Below are 19,144 nucleotides of genomic sequence, written 5' to 3'. Positions count from 1 at the left end.
AGAGTGACAGCAGTGTTATTCACCTATTTTAACAGAGTTCCAGTCTCAAAGAATTCCTGGATTGCTGTATACACATCTTCTTTCAGAATCCCCCATGCTTTCTTAAAAAAGAAGCTATTCAGTCCATCTAAACCAGGTGCTTTGTTCACATCTATTCCTTTCAAAGCCTTATCTATCTCTTCAGGTGTCACTGGTCTAACCAAGCTTTCAGCAGCAGCAGGTGAAATTTGGTTCCCCCTCCTAACCACCTCAACATCAATACCAACAACAGTTGGGGCTGCAGTACCAATCAAGGTTGTATAAAAACTCATGATTTCACTAGTAGAAAAAACCCCTGTTGCAGCCCCCTTGTTGCAGCGTACAAGTATAAATACGCTTCAACAACCAGTCGGTCAACGCGGGTCAAACCCTTTAAAGGGTTATCGCAGCGTACATTTTAGTTGTTCGCAACAAATGCGTTTGTTGCAGCGTACAAAATAAAAGCCCGCAGCAACAAACCGTAGTTATTGCAGCGTACATGTTAATGCCCGCTGCAACAAGTCCGCGTTTCAAATTAAAATTTTTACTTTCCTAGTTGCAACGTACAAACCGCGCTCAATCATATCTCTGTTCCTTCTCTGCTATAGCTCCAAGCTTATCCAAGGTCGCCGTCGAACTCAGCTCGCGTCGCCGTCGAACCCAAGAGTTGCTCAGCCCTGCGTCGCTGTCTTGGTTCCGTTGGTTGCTCATCTCCCCGTCGCGTCGTGGTTCAGCCCTGCGTCGCTGTCTTGGTTCCGTGGTTCCGTGGTTCAGCCCTACGTCGTTGTCTTGGTTCCGTGGTTCAGCATCTCCCCGTCGCGTCGTGGTTCCGGTGGTTGCTCGGCGTCGTGGTTCCGGTGGTATGGTGTGTTCAATTTTTATTTTCGTTTTTTATTTTCGTTTTCAGATTAGGGTTCAATTTTAGTTTTTGATTTTCGTTTTGATTATTGTTTTTGATTTTCGTTTTTGATTTTCGTTTTGATTTTCGTTTTGATTTTCGTTTTTGAAACTTAACGACCCAACGAAGTAAATGGGGATTGCTATGTTTCCGAGTATAGATCTATTTCTTTAAAAAGCACACAGCCACTATGTTTCCAAGTAATGGGGAATGGCCTAAGGCTGTTGCTGACTGCTACTCACCCCTTCAGACTGTTGTTTGGATGTTATTTTGCTGATTTCCAAGAGGCTTTTGGATTACCTTTTTTTTTTAATTTTTTTAATTTCCAAGTATGCTCAAAGTGTTGAATACATCACTTAGATCAGTAGTATCAGGCCCTTAGTTCCCTTCTTCCTTCCCCGAGGTTACAGGATTTTATTCTGGCATTACCCTTCTTCCTTCCCCGAGGTTACGTAAGCACTTAGTTCCGCACTTGAATGCTGCGTTAATGCCAATAACTTGAATAATGTGATTGCTACGTGGTGATGTGGTAGATAGTTAATTTCCTGTTACATGCATTCTATGAGAAATATCTGAATTTGGCCCTCGAACTATTTTCGTTTGATTTTCGTTTTGATTTTCGTTTTGATTTTCGTTTTGATTTTCGTTTTTATTTTGATTTTTTTGGCTGTTTTTCAATTATTTCTTTTATTTGCAGTTAATTGTGAAGATGGGTAGATACGCATATGGTTGAAGAGAGGGGCGATGATCGTACTGCCAGCATAATCTATCATCGTGCTTGTTCGAATTTCAACAATTGCATAAGGTATTGATATATCTAATTATCTTCATAAAATTTCTCTTTTCCTCTTTTAAAAGTTGAAATCAATAGTACAGTAAGTGCATATCATTTTTACGATAAATAAAATTTGGATAAGTATAGTAAGTGTAATAATAAAACGTGTACATTAGTATTCTATGCTTAAGTATCCATTCCGTTTTACTTATTAGGACTGTTTTTGGACTTCTAATATCACTTCAGTGAAGCATTGATAAACTTAAATGATGTAACCAAAGATTTGCGGAACTTCTTAATGATTTTGTGACTTCTTAATATATGTGTTTATGTGTGGAACCTTTTGTTGTTGTTATTAGTAATGAGTCGTCGTTGGATGTATGGTGACCATACTACGGCAGAATACTTGAGTGGGGTCGCAGAGTTCATTAGATGTGCTTTAGCACACCAACGGAGTACAAAAGCCGAAAAAATCTATTGTCCCTGCCGTGATTGTAACAATATCAAGCGGTTAGGTGACATTGATGAAATTGAGGATCATTTATTTCGCCGTGGGTTTAAGCAAGATTACCATGTTTGGTTTTGGCATGGTGAAACAATACCTGATCGTCCAAGTTCTAGTGTCCATGAATTTGATGTTCAGAGTAATGAGAGTGATGATGATATTTATGAGAATAATGAGACGGATGATGATGAGGAAGAAGATGATGAAATAAATGAGATGATGGATGGGCTGAAAGATCACTTGGACGAACGACCTCAGATGTTCGAACAAGTATCAAAGGCTGCTGAAACTCCATTGTATCCCGGTTGTACAAAATTCAGCAAGTTGGAATGTGTGTCAATACTTTACAACCTCAAATGTAAAGGTGGTTGGAGAGATGAACACTTTGACACCTTATTGGAGTGGGTAGGTGAATTTTTGCCGGAAGGGAATGATATCCCCACCTCTACCTATTATGCCAGGAAATTGATGTGTCCCTTAGGCTTAGAGGTCGATAAGATAGATGCTTGCCCAAATGATTGTATCCTTTACAGAAAAGAGCATGAACATTTGGATGAGTGTCCAACATGCGGCGCATCTCGTTACAAACGCAAAGGGGCAAATTCAGCTAAGAGGGGCCCGCCTGCTAAGTCTTTGTGGTATCTTCCAATCATACCTAGGTTTGAGCGTATGTTTTCATTGAAGAAACAAGCAAAAAACTTAAGGTGGCATGCGGAAGTGAGGAAGAAAGATGGACTCCTTCGACATCCTGCAGATTCTGTTCAATGGAGAAATATTGATAAGAAATATCCTGAATTTGGTAAGGAGGTTAGAAATCTAAGGCTTGCTTTATGTGCAGATGGTGTGAATCCATATGGAACTCTAAGCAGTCAACATAGCACATGGCCGGTTCTTCTAGCAATTTATAATTTTCCTCCATGGCTGTGTATGAAGCGGAAGCATATCATGTTATCACTCCTCATCTCGGGGCCTAAGCAACCTGGAAATGACATAGATGTGTACCTGGCTCCACTCATAGATGATTTGAAATTATTGTGGAATGAAGGTGTTTCAATGTTCGATGCACACACCAATTCAAGCTTTACATTGCGAGCTATGGTTTTTTGTACCATAAATGATTTTCCGGCGTATGGAAACTTGTCTGGATACAAAACCAAAGGAGAACAAGCATGCCCTATATGTGAAGAGGACATGAAGCCCACATGGTTGCATAATTTCAAGAAAAATGTTTACCCAGATTTCAGGAAGCACCTCAGTCGATATCACCCTTATCGTAAGAAGAAGAAAGAATTCAATGGGTTCACCGAGGAAAGAGTAGCTCGTACGCCTTTGACAGGATCACAGGTTTATGAACGAATAAAAAATGTTGAAACCAAATACGGCAAGTGCTACAAGTCCAAGTCTAAAAAGGGTGTTTTGTGGAAGAAAGTATCTCCATTATGGGATCTTCCCTACTGGAGAGATTTGTCGGTTAGGCATTGTCTCGATGTAATGCACATTGAGAAAAATGTGTGCGATGCTATCATTGGGACTTTGCTAAACATGCCTGGAAAGACTAAGGACAATGAGAATGTGCGGAAAGATATGAAAAAGAGGAATATTCGACCAGATTTGTGGCCTGTTGAAAAATCTGGTGCGGGTGGTACTAAGACTTATCTGCCTCCAGCGTGTTACACAATGTCAAGAAAGGAGAAGAAGCAGTTTTGTGAGTGCTTACATGGAATTAAGGTTCCCTCGGGATATTCGTCGAATGTAAAGCGCCTAGTATCTCTCTCGGACCTTAGGTTGGTTGGTATGAAGTCTCATGATTGCCATGTAATGATTAATGTGTTTTTGCCAATTGCACTTCGTGGGATATTGCCGAAACACGTGAGACATGTTATAACAAAACTTTGTGTGTTTTTCAATTCTATATGTGCTAAAGTGATTGATCCGGAGAAATTAGATTCTTTGCACAATGATATTGTTGAAACTTTGTGTCGATTTGAAATGTACTTTCCACCATCTTTCTTTGATATTATGGTGCACTTAATTGTCCATTTAGTTCGAGAAATCAAGTTATGTGGTCCGGTGTTCTTAAGATGGATGTATCCTTTTGAGAGATTTTTGGGCATTTAAAGGAAAAAACAAAGAATCAGGCAAGGCCGGAGGGTAGTATCATTCGGGGAGTCCTTGAGGAAGAGATATCTCAATATGTAGCTGAATTCTTAACAAGGCTTGAGCAAATAGGTCTTCCAAAATCTCGTCATGCAGGGAGGCTTGAAGGGCATGGGGTAATTGGTAAAAATGTGATCTCGCCTCCATCTGAAAGGAAGAATAAGGCACATCTTTGTGTGTTGCAGCATCTTACCGAGGTCAATCCTTACATAGATAAGCATTTGCTAGAATTGCAACAAAAGAATCCTAAGTTGAAGGAAAGAGCGTTGATGCAAGAACATAATCGCACATTTGTTGATTGGTTTAAGAAGGAAGTAGCCGAGGAAATGAAAAAAAATCTAGATGTTTCTGAAATGGTCCAGTGGTTAGCTCGAGGTCCTCGACTATGTGTTCTGTCTTATGAAGGGTATGATATCAATGGGTTCACATTCTACACTAGAAGAGAAGATGAAAAGAGTGTGGTGCAGAATAGTGGAGTGAAGCATGTTGCAGCATCTAGGGTCTATGCAAGCGCCAAGGATAGAAGACCGGTTGATGCGACACAATCATATTATGGTGTTATCGAAGAAATATGGGAGCTTGATTACAACAAATTTACGATCCCTGTATTCCGGTGCAAGTGGGCCAACAACCATAATGGGGTGAAACAAGATGAAATTTTTCCTGGTTTAACATTGGTTAACTTTGATCGATTAAGTGATAGTGACGAGCCATTCATTCTAGCATCACAAGCTAAGCAAATTTTCTATGTGGTAGACAATGTTGATCCTATATGGCGTGCAGTTGCCCAAGGCAAGAGAAATATTCTGGGTATTGATGATGTTGTGGATGAAGATGAGTATGACAAGTACGATGAAACACCCCTGTTACCAACGGCTGTTCAACCGTTACCGGAGGAGGAAGATGCAAATAATACTAATCATATGCGCACAGATCATAGGGAAGGAATTTGGGTTGTAAACCGTAAATGAATAAGATGAGTTGGCTTCTGGGAATAGGTAATTCTAGCTAACTGAATATCAGATTAAATGTATCTTTTCTAGCATTTAGGAAGGTGTAGTTTGTACTTCCACATCTTTAATTCTTATTTTATACTTCCATTGTGTTCATGATTATACTTTTCTAGCTTTCTTTAATTCTTACTGTACTTCCACATCTTACTTTTGTTCCTGACCAAAGTTTTCTAACTTTCTGTGCAGATGACTTGAGATCCCCGAGTCAGAAATTTTCAGAAGCTTTCGGTGATTTGTGTCTTTTCAGAAGTTCTCAGAATCGGAAAATAAAGCACGTATTTACTTTTGGTGAGTTGTGCGTTTTCTCCTAGTGTTGCGCTAATTAACATGTCTCCTAATCTTGAGCTAGAATGACCTAAATCAAAACGAGCGGGCTTAAATTGACCTTAGTTGAATAAATTGACCTAAATTGACCTTAGTTGACTAAATTAGCATAAATATGAACCATAACTACCAAACAAGTCTCAAATGGCATAAATTGATTGAATTGAGTCTAGGTAAGTTAAAACTAATCATATTAATCATTTAAAAGGATTAAAATGAGTGTTTAGGTTCTTTAGTTCAAAGTTGGGAGCGGAAATGTCATTTTAGCTCTATATATGACATATAACGACCCAACGAGCCATAAATGTGAAAGAATAGGTTCGAATGAGTTTTAGAAACTTAAAACTATGCATATTAGTCATGTAATAAGAATAAAATGAGTCATTAGGTTCTTTAGTTCAAAGTTGGGAGCGAAAATGTCATTTTAGCTCTATATATGACCTATAACGACCCAACGAGCCATAAATGTGCATAAATAGGTTGGAATGAGTTTTAGAAACTTAAAACTATGCATATTAGTCATGTAATAGGATTAAAATGAGTGTTTAGGTTCTTTAGTTCAAAGTCGGGAGCGAAAATGTCATTTTAGCTCTATATATGACCTTTAACGACCCAACGAGCCTTAAATGTGCATAAATAGGTTGGAATGAGTTTTAGAAACTTAAAACTATGCATATTAGTCATGTAATAGGATTAAAATGAGTGTTTAGGTTCTTTAGTTCAAAGTTGGGAGCGGAAATGTCATTTTAGCTCTATATATGACCTTTAACGACCCAACGAGCCTTAAATGTGCATAAATAGGTTGGAATGAGTTTTAGAAACTTAAAACTATGCATATTAGTCATGTAATAGGATTAAAATGAGTGTTTAGGTTCTTTAGTTCAAAGTTGGGAGCGGAAATGTCATTTTAGCTCTATATATGACCTTTAACGACCCAACGAGCCTTAAATGTGCATAAATAGGTTGGAATGAGTTTTAGAAACTTAAAACTATGCATATTAGTCATGTAATAGGATTAAAATGATTGTTTAGGTTCTTTAGTTCAAAGTTGGGAGCGGAAATGTCATTTTAGCTCTATATATGACCTATAACGACCCAACGAGCCTTAAATGTGCATAAATAGGTTGGAATGAGTTTTAGAAACTTAAAACTATGCATATTAGTCATGTAATAGGATTAAAATGAGTGTTTACGTTCTTTAGTTCAAAGTTGGGAGCGAAAATGTCATTTTAGCTCTATATATGACCTTTAACGACCCAACGAGCCTTAAATGTGCATAAATAGGTTGGAATGAGTTTTAGAAACTTAAAACTATGCATATTAGTCATGTAATAGGATTAAAATGAGTGTTTAGGTTCTGTAGTTCAAAGTTGGGAGCGGAAATGTCATTTTAGCTCTATATATGACCTATAACGACCCAACGAGCCTTAAATGTGCATAAATAGGTTGGAATGAGTTTTAGAAACTTAAAACTATGCATATTAGTCATGTAATAGGATTAAAATGAGTGTTTAGGTTCTTTAGTTCAAAGTTGGGAGCGAAAATGTCATTTTAGCTCTATATATGACCTTTAACGACCCAACGAGCCTTAAATGTGCATAAATAGGTTGGAATGAGTTTTAGAAACTTAAAACTATGCATATTAGTCATGTAATAGGATTAAAATGAGTGTTTAGGTTCTTTAGTTCAAAGTTGGGAGCGGAAATGTCATTTTAGCTCTATATATGACCTATAACGACCCAACGAGCCTTAAATGTGCATAAATAGGTTGGAATGAGTTTTAGAAACTTAAAACTATGCATATTAGTCATGTAATAGGATTAAAATGAGTGTTTAGGTTTGTTAGTTCAAAGTTGGGAGCGAAAATGTCTTATTTTAGCATAAATATGAACCATAACGACCAAACAAGTCTCAAATGGCATAAATTGATTGGATTGAGTCTAGGAAAGTTAAAACTAATCATATTAATCATTTAAAAGGATTAAAATGAGTGTTTAGGTTTGTTAGTTCAAAGTTGGGAGCGAAAGTGTCATATTAGCCTAAAAATGAGTTCTTAGGTTCTTTAGTTCATAGTTGGGAGCAAAAATGCCTCATTTTATCATAAATATGAACCACAACGACCAAACAAGTCTCTAATGTGAATAAATAGATCGGATCGAGTCTTGGAAAGTTAAAATTAATCATATTAATCATTTAAAAGGTTAAAATGAGTCCTTATGTTCGTTAGTTCATAGCTGGGAGCGAAAATGCCTCATTTTAGCATAAGTGGTGTTTTCTAGACTTATCTCATATGAGTATATGATTTCATGATATAAGAGAAGTGAGATTGTCAGATTTCCTCATTAAGTTTCTTAATCATTGTTGCTTGAGTTTAAGTGAAACTCAATTACATAATTTCATTTTACGATCTAACTTACATACTACTCCGTACTATACTAGATTAATAGAACTTGTTTATAGAATGAGTTAGCTGCCCTGCATTCTCATATTGCCTCAACAAACACACCAAGAATGACAAAGAACATTGCAGATCAGATCAGCACAGATCAATGCAGATCAGATGAGGGTAGCACTGATCTGTGTTGATCTGTTCTGCACTGATCTGTGCTGATCTGATCTGCACAGATCAGTGCAGATCAGATCAGCACTGATCTGTGCTGATCTGTTCTGCAGATCTGATCAGTGCAGAACAGATCAGCACAGATCAGTGCTGATCTGATCTGCACTGATTTGTGCAGATCAGATCAGCACAGATCAGTGCAGAACAGATCAGCACAGATCAGTGCAGAACAGATCAGCACAGATCAGTGCTGATCTGATCAGCACTGATCTATGCTGATCAGATCTGCACAGATCAGTGCATTCCACATATATAATTTTTCATGCTTGTTGGCTTGTTGCTGCTATAGAGTTCAAATTCTTTGATATGATTTGATTCTTTGAAGGCCGGAGCATGTGTCAACTTAGTATTCTATCAATTGTTCAATTACATTGTAAAGCGATGTTTTGGTCCCTAACAAAAAGCGGAGAGGAATAAAAAGAGGGAAAAGGGGTGAAATGGATCAAGGAAGGGATGTGAAGGTTGGTTTTTCTGGTGATGTATCCATGGTGGGTGGAAGTGAGAGTTGCTTTAGTGGTGACTAGTGAGGTGACGGTGATAGTGGTGGTGAGGTGATGGTGGGGTGGGGTGGATTGATTTGGGATGATGGTGGTGACCATTGAGTCATTGACCAATGAGAGACTGATAGAAATTTGGGGGAATCCAAGTCCAGGGGGAAGTCTGGGGAACCAAACAGCCCCTAAATTTCTTTCTCTCTATGCTGTTCTTATTGATTTTCCATTATGTTGAGCTTTGACATATTTACACTTAAATTTCTCGTTCATTCTTCAATTAGTGCCATCTCTTTTGCATGATCCCCTTTGCACAAACTAGAGACTTAAAATTGGTGGGGAGTGGTACTGTTAGTTGCTGTTGTTTCAAAATTGACCTTGATTTATCTCTTCTGACTGCCATAAAACTAGCATCTGCAAATCCTTGATGAAATTTTATTAACCAAATATTTGGTTAAAATAGTGTCAATTGTTCCTCTATGGTTTCACTTTAAAAAAATGGACTTACCTGACTACCTGTCTCAAGCTGCAGATGCAACAGTCATATTGTTATAATTCGAACAAAATCAACAAGGGGGGAACATTGCAGATCAGGTCAGCACAGATCAGTGCAGATCAGATCAGCACTGATCTGTGCTGATATGTTCTGCACTGATCTGTGCTGATCTGTTCTGCACTGATCTGTGCTGATCTGTTCTGCACTGATCTGTGCAGATCAGATCAGCACTGATCTGTGCTGATCTGTTCTGCACTGATCTGTGCTGATCTGTTCTGCACTGATCTGTGCTGATCTGTTCTGCACAGATCAGTGCTGATCAGATCAGTGCAGAACAGAGAAGTGCAGATATCACAGATCAGATCAGCACTGATCAGTGCAGATCTGATCAGCACTGATCTGTGCTGATCTGTTCTGATCTGATCAGTGCAGATCAGTGCTGATCTGATCTGCACTGATCAGTGCTGATCTGATCTGTGATATCTGCACTGATCTGATATCCTTCTGTATGCTAGAGCACTGATTTGCTGCTGCGCGCACATTTTGTAACCACTCTTCTGTATGTTTTACTTGATGCAGGAACAACATAGGTACGATGAATGAAAACCAAATTGTTGTTAGGCATGAATCAGAAGGTGGCAAGACTCCCACAACGCGTGACGAATCACAAGATGTTAGTACGATTACAAAGACCATTAAAGGCCGTGGTCCGTCAAAAGGTGTTAAAGTCGCTAAGCCTATGTTCCTTGAGTATAATGTATATAATGTCCCCGATGGACAATGGTCTCATGAATACGGGAAGCAAGTTGGGAGTTGTGCTACTAGAATTAATATTAACGTCCCATTATATCCAAAGGTAGATGAGCAAATCAAGAAGGGGTTTTGGGAGGAGACTAAGGTAAGCATTGGATATTAACTTGATTTGTATATTTTAGGGATTATTTAATTTGATTTAAATACTATTTTTATAATCTAACTTTTTTTAATTATTAACAGCTTATGTTCCACATTACTGATGATTCTAATCATTCGAGGGAGAAATATTTTCATTCTTGTGTGGCGAAACGATTTAGTTGTTTCAAGAGCAAGTTGGTGCGCCGATGGATAACTATGAAGGAAAAGAAGCCAAAAAATCAAACAAACAAGATGCCTTGGGATGTCTACAACCATATCACAGAGGATGATTGGAAGACTTTTGTTAAACATTATTTCCTGCCAGAGTCATTGGTAATGATAATATTTCTTTAACTTGTCCTTAAAGAGTTTTTCATGTAGCAAACTGACATTGGTTCTAGGACAAAAAGTTATCAGAAAAAACATTTATTTCCATCTTTTTATGTTGTCTTTGACAGCTTCGTAGTGAAAAGGCGAGGAAAAGTGCATCATGCAACAAGAACCCACATCGCACCGGCCAAAAGGGTTATAATAGAAAGCGACTAGATTGGATAAAGGATGGACGACTTCCACCAGATGCAGCTTTACCTATCTCGAGTAGCTCCTCGGTGAACTCATCAGTGACCTCAAATGTTAATAGAGTTAGAAAATACAGATCAAAGGAGTGGATTTTGGCCCATCAAGTACAAAATAAAGAGGGAAAGTGGGAAATTGACCCGAACGATTCAGAAGTTGTTGAAATCGCAACAAAAGCTGTAAGTAGCGATAATTAATTAATATTTACTTGCTTTGATTAGAGAATATAAAGTAATTTTACTTTCCTAATTGGCAGTTAGAGTACATCGCAGAAGAGGAAAAAGGAAATCTTTCTTTCGAACAGGGTGAGGATGCCCTCACTAAAGCTATAGGGAAAAAAGATCATCGTGGGCGTGTCAAGGGAACAGGTGGCATGGTTGGTATCAAAAAGGCTTTCGGTCCGTGTATTCGACATAGTAGAAGTGACCATGGTGAAGCTTCATCAGAAAATTACGAATCAATCAGAGCTTCTGTGAAAAAGGAGTTTGAAGGTGAATTAGAGAAAAGGGTAGAGAAGAGGGTGGCAGAGGCCCTCCAAAAGCAACTAAGCACCTTGTTAAAAACAGGACAACTAAACTCCATTTCTACCCCGATACCTGATGACCTCCACTTAAATGATTCTGCCAGAGTTGACCTTGATATTAGTGCTACAAGAACCACTCGTCACATCTTAGTGCCGCAACCACGCGAGCTAAAGGTACGACGTAGTCACTCTTTTTTAACATAGTTGCTTGATCCTTTTATGTTTTTAGTTGACATTTACTTAATAATCTGTATCACTTAATTACAAAGTTGCATTGAAACCTTAATTTGTTTATGAAGGAAAGGACTCCATGTCGTCTTGCCCTTGAGGAGAAAGTTTCAGGCAACAACATTGTCGTGGCGGATGGTATGGTACAACCCTCAGATGGTGCATTGCCCCAACATTTTACATCGATGAAGCCTGGTCACTATAAAGTCCAAGTTGATTTTGTTTACGACGGACATGTTGATGATATTCTTCCGGTACCTACGGGAGATGGTTTCACTAACTTAGGCGGTGCTCTGGGTAGTTTTGTGCATTGGCCCATACACTTAGTGATTTTCGAAGACGGCGAGGTATATATGTTTTATTGTTTAGAATGTATATGTTCACGCAAGCACATTCGACATCTTACCTACTCTTGTTTTTGTTGAATTTTAAAGGATTGTATTTCACCTCCTAAAAAGAAGTCCAAGTCTAATGTTTCTAAAGAGAGGGATGGTAGCTCCAAGAAAAAGACAACGGTGTTAGCGGCCCAAAAGAAGACAACAGACTTACCATCCAAGGTAAACCCTCTAAAACTCATTCGAACCTAAAATGACATTTTCGCTCCCAACTTTGAACTAAAGAACCTAAGGACTCATTTGATTCTTATTACACGACTAATATGCATAGTTTTAAGTTTCTAAAACTCATTCGAACCTATTTATGCACATTTAAGGCTCGTTGGGTCGTTAAAGGTCATATATAGAGCTAAAATGACATTTTCGCTCCCAACTTTGAACTAAAGAACCTAAACACTCATTTTAATCCTATTACATGACTAATATGCATAGTTTTAAGTTTCTAAAACTCATTCGAACCTATTTATGCACATTTAAGGCTCGTTGGGTCGTTAAAGGTCATATATAGAGCTAAAATGACATTTTCGCTCCCAACTTTGAACTAAAGAACCTAAACACTCATTTTAATCCTATTACATGACTAATATGCATAGTTTTAAGTTTCTAAAACTCATTCCAACCTATTTATGCACATTTAAGGCTCGTTGGGTCGTTAAAGGTCATATATAGAGCTAAAATGACATTTTCGCTCCCAACTTTGAACTAAAGAACCTAAACACTCATTTTAATCCTATTACATGACTAATATGCATAGTTTTAAGTTTCTAAAACTCATTCGAACCTATTTATGCACATTTAAGGCTCGTTGGGTCGTTAAAGGTCATATATAGAGCTAAAATGACATTTTCGCTCCCAACTTTGAACTAAAGAACCTAAACACTCATTTTAATCCTATTACATGACTAATATGCATAGTTTTAAGTTTCTAAAACTCATTCCAACCTATTTATGCACATTTAAGGCTCGTTGGGTCGTTAAAGGTCATATATAGAGCTAAAATGACATTTTCGCTCCCAACTTTGAACTAAAGAACCTAAACACTCATTTTAATCCTATTACATGACTAATATGCATAGTTTTAAGTTTCTAAAACTCATTCCAACCTATTTATGCACATTTATGGCTCGTTGGGTCGTTATAGGTCATATATAGAGCTAAAATGACATTTTCGCTCCCAACTTTGAACTAAAGAACCTAATGACTCATTTTATTCTTATTACATGACTAATATGCATATTTTTAAGTTTCTAAAACTCATTCGAACCTATTCATGCACATTTAAGGCTCGTTGGGTCGTTATATGTCATATATAGAGCTAAAATGACATTTTCGCTCCCAACTTTGAACTAAAGAACCTAAGGACTCATTTGATTCTTATTACACGACTAATATGCATAGTTTTAAGTTTCTAAAACTCATTCGAACCTAATTATGCACATTTAAGGCTCGTTGGGTCGTTATAGGTCATATATTAACCTAAAATGACATTTTCGCTCCCAACTTTGAACTAAAGAACCTAAGGACTCATTTGATTCTTATTACATGACTAATATGCATAGTTTTAAGTTTCTAAAACTCATTCGAACCTATGTATGCACATTTAAGGCTCGTTGGGTCGTTATAGGTCATATATTGAGCTAAAATGACATTTTCGCTCCCAAATTTGAACTAAAGAACCTAATGACTCATTTTATTCTTATTACATGACTAATATGCATAGTTTTAAGTTTCTAAAACTCATTCGAACCTATTCATGCACATTTATGGCTCGTTGGGTCGTTATATGTCATATATAGAGCTAAAATGACATTTCCGCTCCCAACTTTGAACTAAAGAACCTAAACACTCATTTTAATCCTATTACATGACTAATATGCATAGTTTTAAGTTTCTAAAACTCATTCGAACCTAATTATGCACATTTATGGCTCGTTGGGTCGTTATAGGTCATATATAGACCTAAAATGACATTTTCGCTCCCAACTTTGAACTAAAGAACCTAAAGACTCATTTGATTCTTATTACACGACTAATATGCATAGTTTTAAGTTTCTAAAACTCATTCGAACCTATTTATGCACATTTATGGCTCGTTGGGTCGTTATAGGTCATATATTGAGCTAAAATGACATTTTCGCTCCCAAATTTGAACTAAAGAACCTAATGACTCATTTGATTCTTATTATATGACTAATGTTAATTGACTATTGTTATAGGAATTTTCGCATCCAAAGAAGTCGAATTCTAAGCCTAAGTCCAACTTAGAGGTCGTGGGTAGTTGTGATCGTAAAACACAAGAATCAACCACCAAAAGCAAGAAAGCGGGACTTGTACACGATGCAATTCAAGGTCTTGGCCCGTCATGCAAATACTTGCAGTTTATCATGACTTCGGCGCCTGATGATATATATGATAATACTACCATCCCATTGGCGGCCTCAGTTTGGCACTCGGATTTTGATCAAGAAACATACATAACTGCGTCTGATATAGGAGAGTTCCTTCGCGGGGCGTGCTTAAACATTTCAGCGATCCAAGTCTACATATTGTAATTAAATGTTTTATTGTTGTTAATAAAACTATTATTTCTTTGAAGTTTTTTCTCTTTATCGATCTTAATAGTGTAATCTTGTTTATTTTGTAGGTGTTTATTGCACGATCATGCCAAATCATTTGAAATGTCTCGGATTTCGTTCATTTGTCCCGAGATTATGTCAAGCACTAGAATCAAGGCCGACCCTGGAGCGCCAACAATGTATTTGAAAAACATTTTCCAAGCTGAAATTGAAAAGGAGAAGATGGGTAATCCTAACCTAACTAATTGGTTTTTAATCCCATATAATCAAGAGTAAGTGTGTTATATTATATAAGTTTCATATAAAATATTAATTATTATTGTTATTAAATATTTAATATATCATTTATAAATTATACAGAAATCATTGGAATTTATACGTGATGGACCTACGTAGAGGTTATGTATATATTTTCGATTCTGCTAGAGATCCACGTCGAACAGATTATGCATGGGGAATCTTGAGTTTGTAAGTTCTTTTGCTTACAAATTACATTAGTCTTTAAGAAACCTAAGCCAAAATCATATTCATGAGTACCCATGTTTCGTTAATTTTCTAGGGCATACCAAGTGTACAAGTGCAATGGTGGGCATTGTCCGAATAAAACGAGTTTTAAGTCGTGTAAACCCATTCATATAGAGGTATAACATGTTTCTTAATTAGCTTTTTGCTTTGTTTTTATTAATTATTGGCCTTGCAAGATAAAGTATTATGTTTCTTAATCAGTGTGCTCAACAAATCGGCGGAACTGAGTGTGGCTATTACGTTATGAAGTTCATGTTAGAGATAGTCACGTTACAACATGACTATGAAGGCCGGCTAGATGAGGTAATTAAGTAACTAATTGATTCGTATTCTAGACTATTAATACATTGTCATTAGTTGCTTGAATGTTAAAATGTGACATTTCATTTGCATTTAATCGATCTAATATATGCTCCATCAATTTTTTGTTTTTGTAAGGTCTATACTCCGAGGACTGCGCCTTATGCTAGTGAGGAAATTGATGTGGTTCGTGAGAAATGGGCGAAGTTTTTTACCACCAAGTATTTATTATTGACCTGATGGCGCTTGATCGTGTTGGTTTAGATGTTATAGAACAATCTTTTATGTTAAAATGTATGCGTACTTTGAAATTGGAACGTAAATGTATTTAAATGTATCGGTATGTGCACTTTTGGTTTTGGGATATATACAAAACTCCAGTTGTTGTTTTTATATTTATTATACAGGTTGCGTTATTCTATTATTGTTTTGACAGGTTTCTATATTTGGTGCAAGGCACTCTAGGTATCCCTAAACAAAATTAGAATTTTCCCGCCAAAAGTGATTTTTTGCAGCGTACATATATGTTGTACGCTGCAACAAGGGAAAAAAATTTCGCAAAAATTCAGACTTGTTGCAGCGTACAAATAAATGTACGCTGCAAAAAATTGAGTAATTCAGACTTGTTGCAGCGTACAAATAAATGTACGCTGCAAAAAGTTGGGTCTGTTGCAGCGGGCTTTTATATGTACGCTGCAACAAGTCCAAAATTTTGCCAATTTTTTGGCACTTGTTGCAGCGTACATCTAAAAGCCCGCTGCAACAAATCACTTTTTGCAGCGAACATGTACGCTGCAACAAGTTCAGACTTGTTGCAGGCCCCCCAGTTGCAGCATACGATGTACGCTGCAACAGGGGTCTAAAAGCCCGCTGCAATAAGGGTTTTTTCTACTAGTGTTTATTCTGTAATCTCTTTATTGGTACTCAGTTTCTGGCCTGCACTATCAAACAACTCATCAATACTATTTCTGGGATTCCTCTCCTTCATAGCACTGAAGAAGAACTTGGAGTTTGAGTCACCCAGTTTGAGCCATTGAATTCTTGATTTTTGTTTGAATGCACTCTCCTGGATTAGAAGAAACTTCTTCAGTTTGGAACTCATTTCTTTCTCATCATCCTGCAGTTGGCTATCAGTGTGATCAATAGCTAGTTGACTTTGGATTAGATTTAAGTCAGCTCTCATAGTTTCAATTCTCTCTTCTAATCCAGCAAATTCCTGTTGATGCAAAGTTTTGAGTCCTGCTTTAATGCCTTTCAACGTACTCCAGATTCTAAACATAGCAGTCCCCTGGACTTCAGCCTGCCACCTTTCTTGCACAATCTTCAAAAAATCTTTATGATATGCCATGTAATTAAAAAAATTGAAGGGTCTCCCTCCTTGATGCATATTGACTTTGTATCTCATGATGAGTGGGGTATGATCAGATAAACCAGGATTAAGATATTCCACTATTGAATCTACATATTTGCTATGCCAATCAGGGTTTTCAAAAGCCCTATCAATTCTTGAACAAATCCTCAGGTTACCTTGCCCTTTGTTAGTCCAGGAGAAGAACTGACCAAAGGTCTTGAGTTCAGTGAGATCAGTAGAATTAACACACTCTTCAAATTCTCTAGTTTCATTATTATTGACAGCAGTGTCATTTATTCTATCACCTGACAACAGGACAACTTTAAAATCTCTCATTACCAGCCATGGTCTAGTAATAGAGTTCTTCAAACTACAAAGATCAACCCACATTGGTTTTCTATTTTCAATGGAATGTAGACCATAGACACCTATAAAGCTTGTAGAGAACTGACCATTCTTTGCAGTAATAAACCCATGAATCACCTGTTCAGACACATACATTGTCTGGAAAGTTAGAATGCTATGCTTCCATCCAATCTAGATCCTCCCCCTAGGAGAGAAGTTATAGTTCACCTCCCAACTCCAAGCACCTCCAAAATTCTTTTGCACCTTTGTACAATTATTTTCTTTAACTCTAGTTTCAACAAAAGCTACCAGATTCACTCTATTATTGCTTAAGTACTTCTTCAACTCTACTATCTTTGAGGGGTCATTCATTCCCCTTACATTCCAGGATGAGATATTCATGTTGCATAGATTGGCATGACCCCCATGTCACCACCTCCCTTTCCACCATCACCACCCCCACATCCTGGTACATCTTCATGGACTTGAGCTAACCCCACACTGCTGATAACAGCTCTGGTTTCTCTATTCCTCCTAGTAACCACTCTCCACCCTTCATCATGAGTGACAGAAGGGTTGGCAATAATAGGATCCTCATGATTCACTGGCATTTGATCACCCTGATCAATCTCACTATTCTTATTCTCATCTCCTTTGTCTTCCACTTGCTGAATCTGCACAGTTTTCTTAGGTTGCCAAACTTGAACAATCTTCTTCTGAGGTTGTCTTGCTGGCTGAAATCTAGTTGTGTTGCCCTATGTCTTCCCACATACATGCCCAAAATTTTAGCATTTAGAGCAATATGGGGGAAGCCATTCATACACCACTTTCTGCATAATTGATTTACCTAAATGATCCTGGATAGCCACAGTTTTAGGTAATTCTTTTGTTACATCTACTTCTACTAGCAGCCTTGTAAATGAGATTCTCATCTGTTTTGATGTGCACTCATCTGCATAAAGTGGCACAACAAGCAAGCTACCTATTCTGCTAAGAGAATCACTCCCCCAACAGTTCAAGGGTAGATTAGGTAATCTGATCCACACAGGAATCACCCTCAGTATCTCCTCCTGGAAGTTAAAGTTTGCAGACCATGGCTTGATTACCATTGGTCTACCAAAGAATGTATAAGGTCCATCAACCAGCACAATATCCCTTTCATTTCTAGTTTTAAATCGAATGACAAAGTACCCTTCCTCATGCAAATAAACTTGTGGTTTATTAACATTCCTCCATTCCTTCTCAATATATCTAATAACAGCCCCAATAGAAGGTTTCTCTCCAACAACATATAATATCATTGCACTATCCCACTGCTTAGCCATTTTAGCAATATCCATCCTATCCAAAACAGCTACTGGCTTACCATCAGAAATCAAAGGTGCAATGAAAGACAGAATTACCTTTAGATGTAAGAGCTGCACCAGAAAATAGGCTAGCCTAGGGTTTCTTGGGTCCCAAGTCATTCATTGGTGGATTTCCAGTCACCTCTTCCTCATACTCTATTTCTAGGTTAGGAACTTCACTGCTCATGCCATGGTTAGCACCTGAAATGCTAGTCAATCCCAAAGCAATATTCACACTTCTCATTATTTCTCTCATTCTAGACATCGCATCACCCTCAATCTGTTGTCCACCCTGCAATTTCTCCACTGCATCTTCGATTAGCAATGGGGTATGAACCATGGAAGCTTTGTGGGGTTGAAGAAGAGGTCTCCTAACAGAATCATGGTAAGCTTTAATGACCTCCATTAGTTCCGGCGACGGCGGCCCGTTACTTGGGTGAGGGGGCACAGGTGAGCCCAGATCCAACATTCGAACTCCAGAATCGCTGGGTAAGGCATTGCTAGTTTGTTTCGCATTCATCGTTTTCATGGATTGCACAGGAGGTTGAGGAGAAGATTCCCCACTCGAGTCTCTATTTTCTGGCTTGTTTTGCTTCTTCTTCCTTGCCATGGCTGAAGTGGGCGTACGATAGTAGGAGACCTTATCCTACACCCTTATCGCCATTCTAGAGAGATTTATCTCTAATTGATTTTTCCATTGTTAATTACTTCATTATCAACATATTCAAACAAGCCTTTTAAATATGCATAACTTGATCAAAATAGGTGATAATGAGTCTTTAAAACAT

The 19,144-nt window shown here is 37.7% G+C and overlaps 2 protein-coding genes across 2 annotated transcripts; one reads left to right on the top strand and one right to left on the bottom strand.

The window, feature by feature from the left end:
- Positions 1–804: 804 nt before the first annotated feature.
- Positions 805–15,692, top strand: LOC130463507 (uncharacterized). The gene is made up of 15 exons (XM_056832652.1): positions 805–883; positions 1,614–1,721; positions 5,553–5,654; positions 9,877–10,195; positions 10,294–10,524; positions 10,650–10,946; positions 11,024–11,464; positions 11,590–11,865; positions 11,953–12,075; positions 14,130–14,461; positions 14,558–14,761; positions 14,850–14,957; positions 15,049–15,130; positions 15,216–15,317; positions 15,453–15,692. Exons 4-15 carry the CDS (start codon positions 9,893–9,895, stop codon positions 15,552–15,554), a joined length of 2,601 nt encoding a protein of 866 aa, XP_056688630.1. The 5' UTR covers positions 805–883; positions 1,614–1,721; positions 5,553–5,654; positions 9,877–9,892; the 3' UTR covers positions 15,555–15,692.
- Positions 15,693–16,212: 520 nt separating this feature from the next.
- LOC110791160 (uncharacterized) lies at positions 16,213–17,412 on the bottom strand. The gene is made up of 2 exons (XM_021995910.2): positions 17,239–17,412; positions 16,213–17,148 (listed from the first exon to the last, which is right to left on the bottom strand). The coding sequence occupies exons 1-2, from the start codon at positions 17,410–17,412 to the stop codon at positions 16,213–16,215; spliced, it is 1,110 nt and encodes a 369-aa protein (XP_021851602.2).
- Positions 17,413–19,144: the final 1,732 nt, after the last annotated feature.

This window comes from Spinacia oleracea, chromosome 6 (assembly GCF_020520425.1).
Source record: "Spinacia oleracea cultivar Varoflay chromosome 6, BTI_SOV_V1, whole genome shotgun sequence".
In the NCBI taxonomy this organism is placed as follows: Eukaryota; Viridiplantae; Streptophyta; class Magnoliopsida; order Caryophyllales; family Amaranthaceae; genus Spinacia; species Spinacia oleracea.
Note: the sequence above shows the minus strand (reverse complement) of the source record. Positions and strands in the feature narration are given on the sequence as shown.

Coding starts and splice junctions, on each gene's coding strand:
- LOC130463507 (XM_056832652.1), top strand. CDS start 9,893: ATGAATGAAAACCAAATTGTTGTTAGGCATGAATCAGAAGGTGGCAAG. Junction 11,465..11,589: donor CGCAACCACGCGAGCTAAAG/GTACGACGTAGT, acceptor TTGTTTATGAAG/GAAAGGACTCCATGTCGTCT. Junction 15,318..15,452: donor ATGAAGGCCGGCTAGATGAG/GTAATTAAGTAA, acceptor TGTTTTTGTAAG/GTCTATACTCCGAGGACTGC.
- LOC110791160 (XM_021995910.2), bottom strand. CDS start 17,412: ATGAATATCTCATCCTGGAATGTAAGGGGAATGAATGACCCCTCAAAG. Junction 17,149..17,238: donor GAGGTGCTTGGAGTTGGGAG/GTGAACTATAAC, acceptor GTGTCTGAACAG/GTGATTCATGGGTTTATTAC.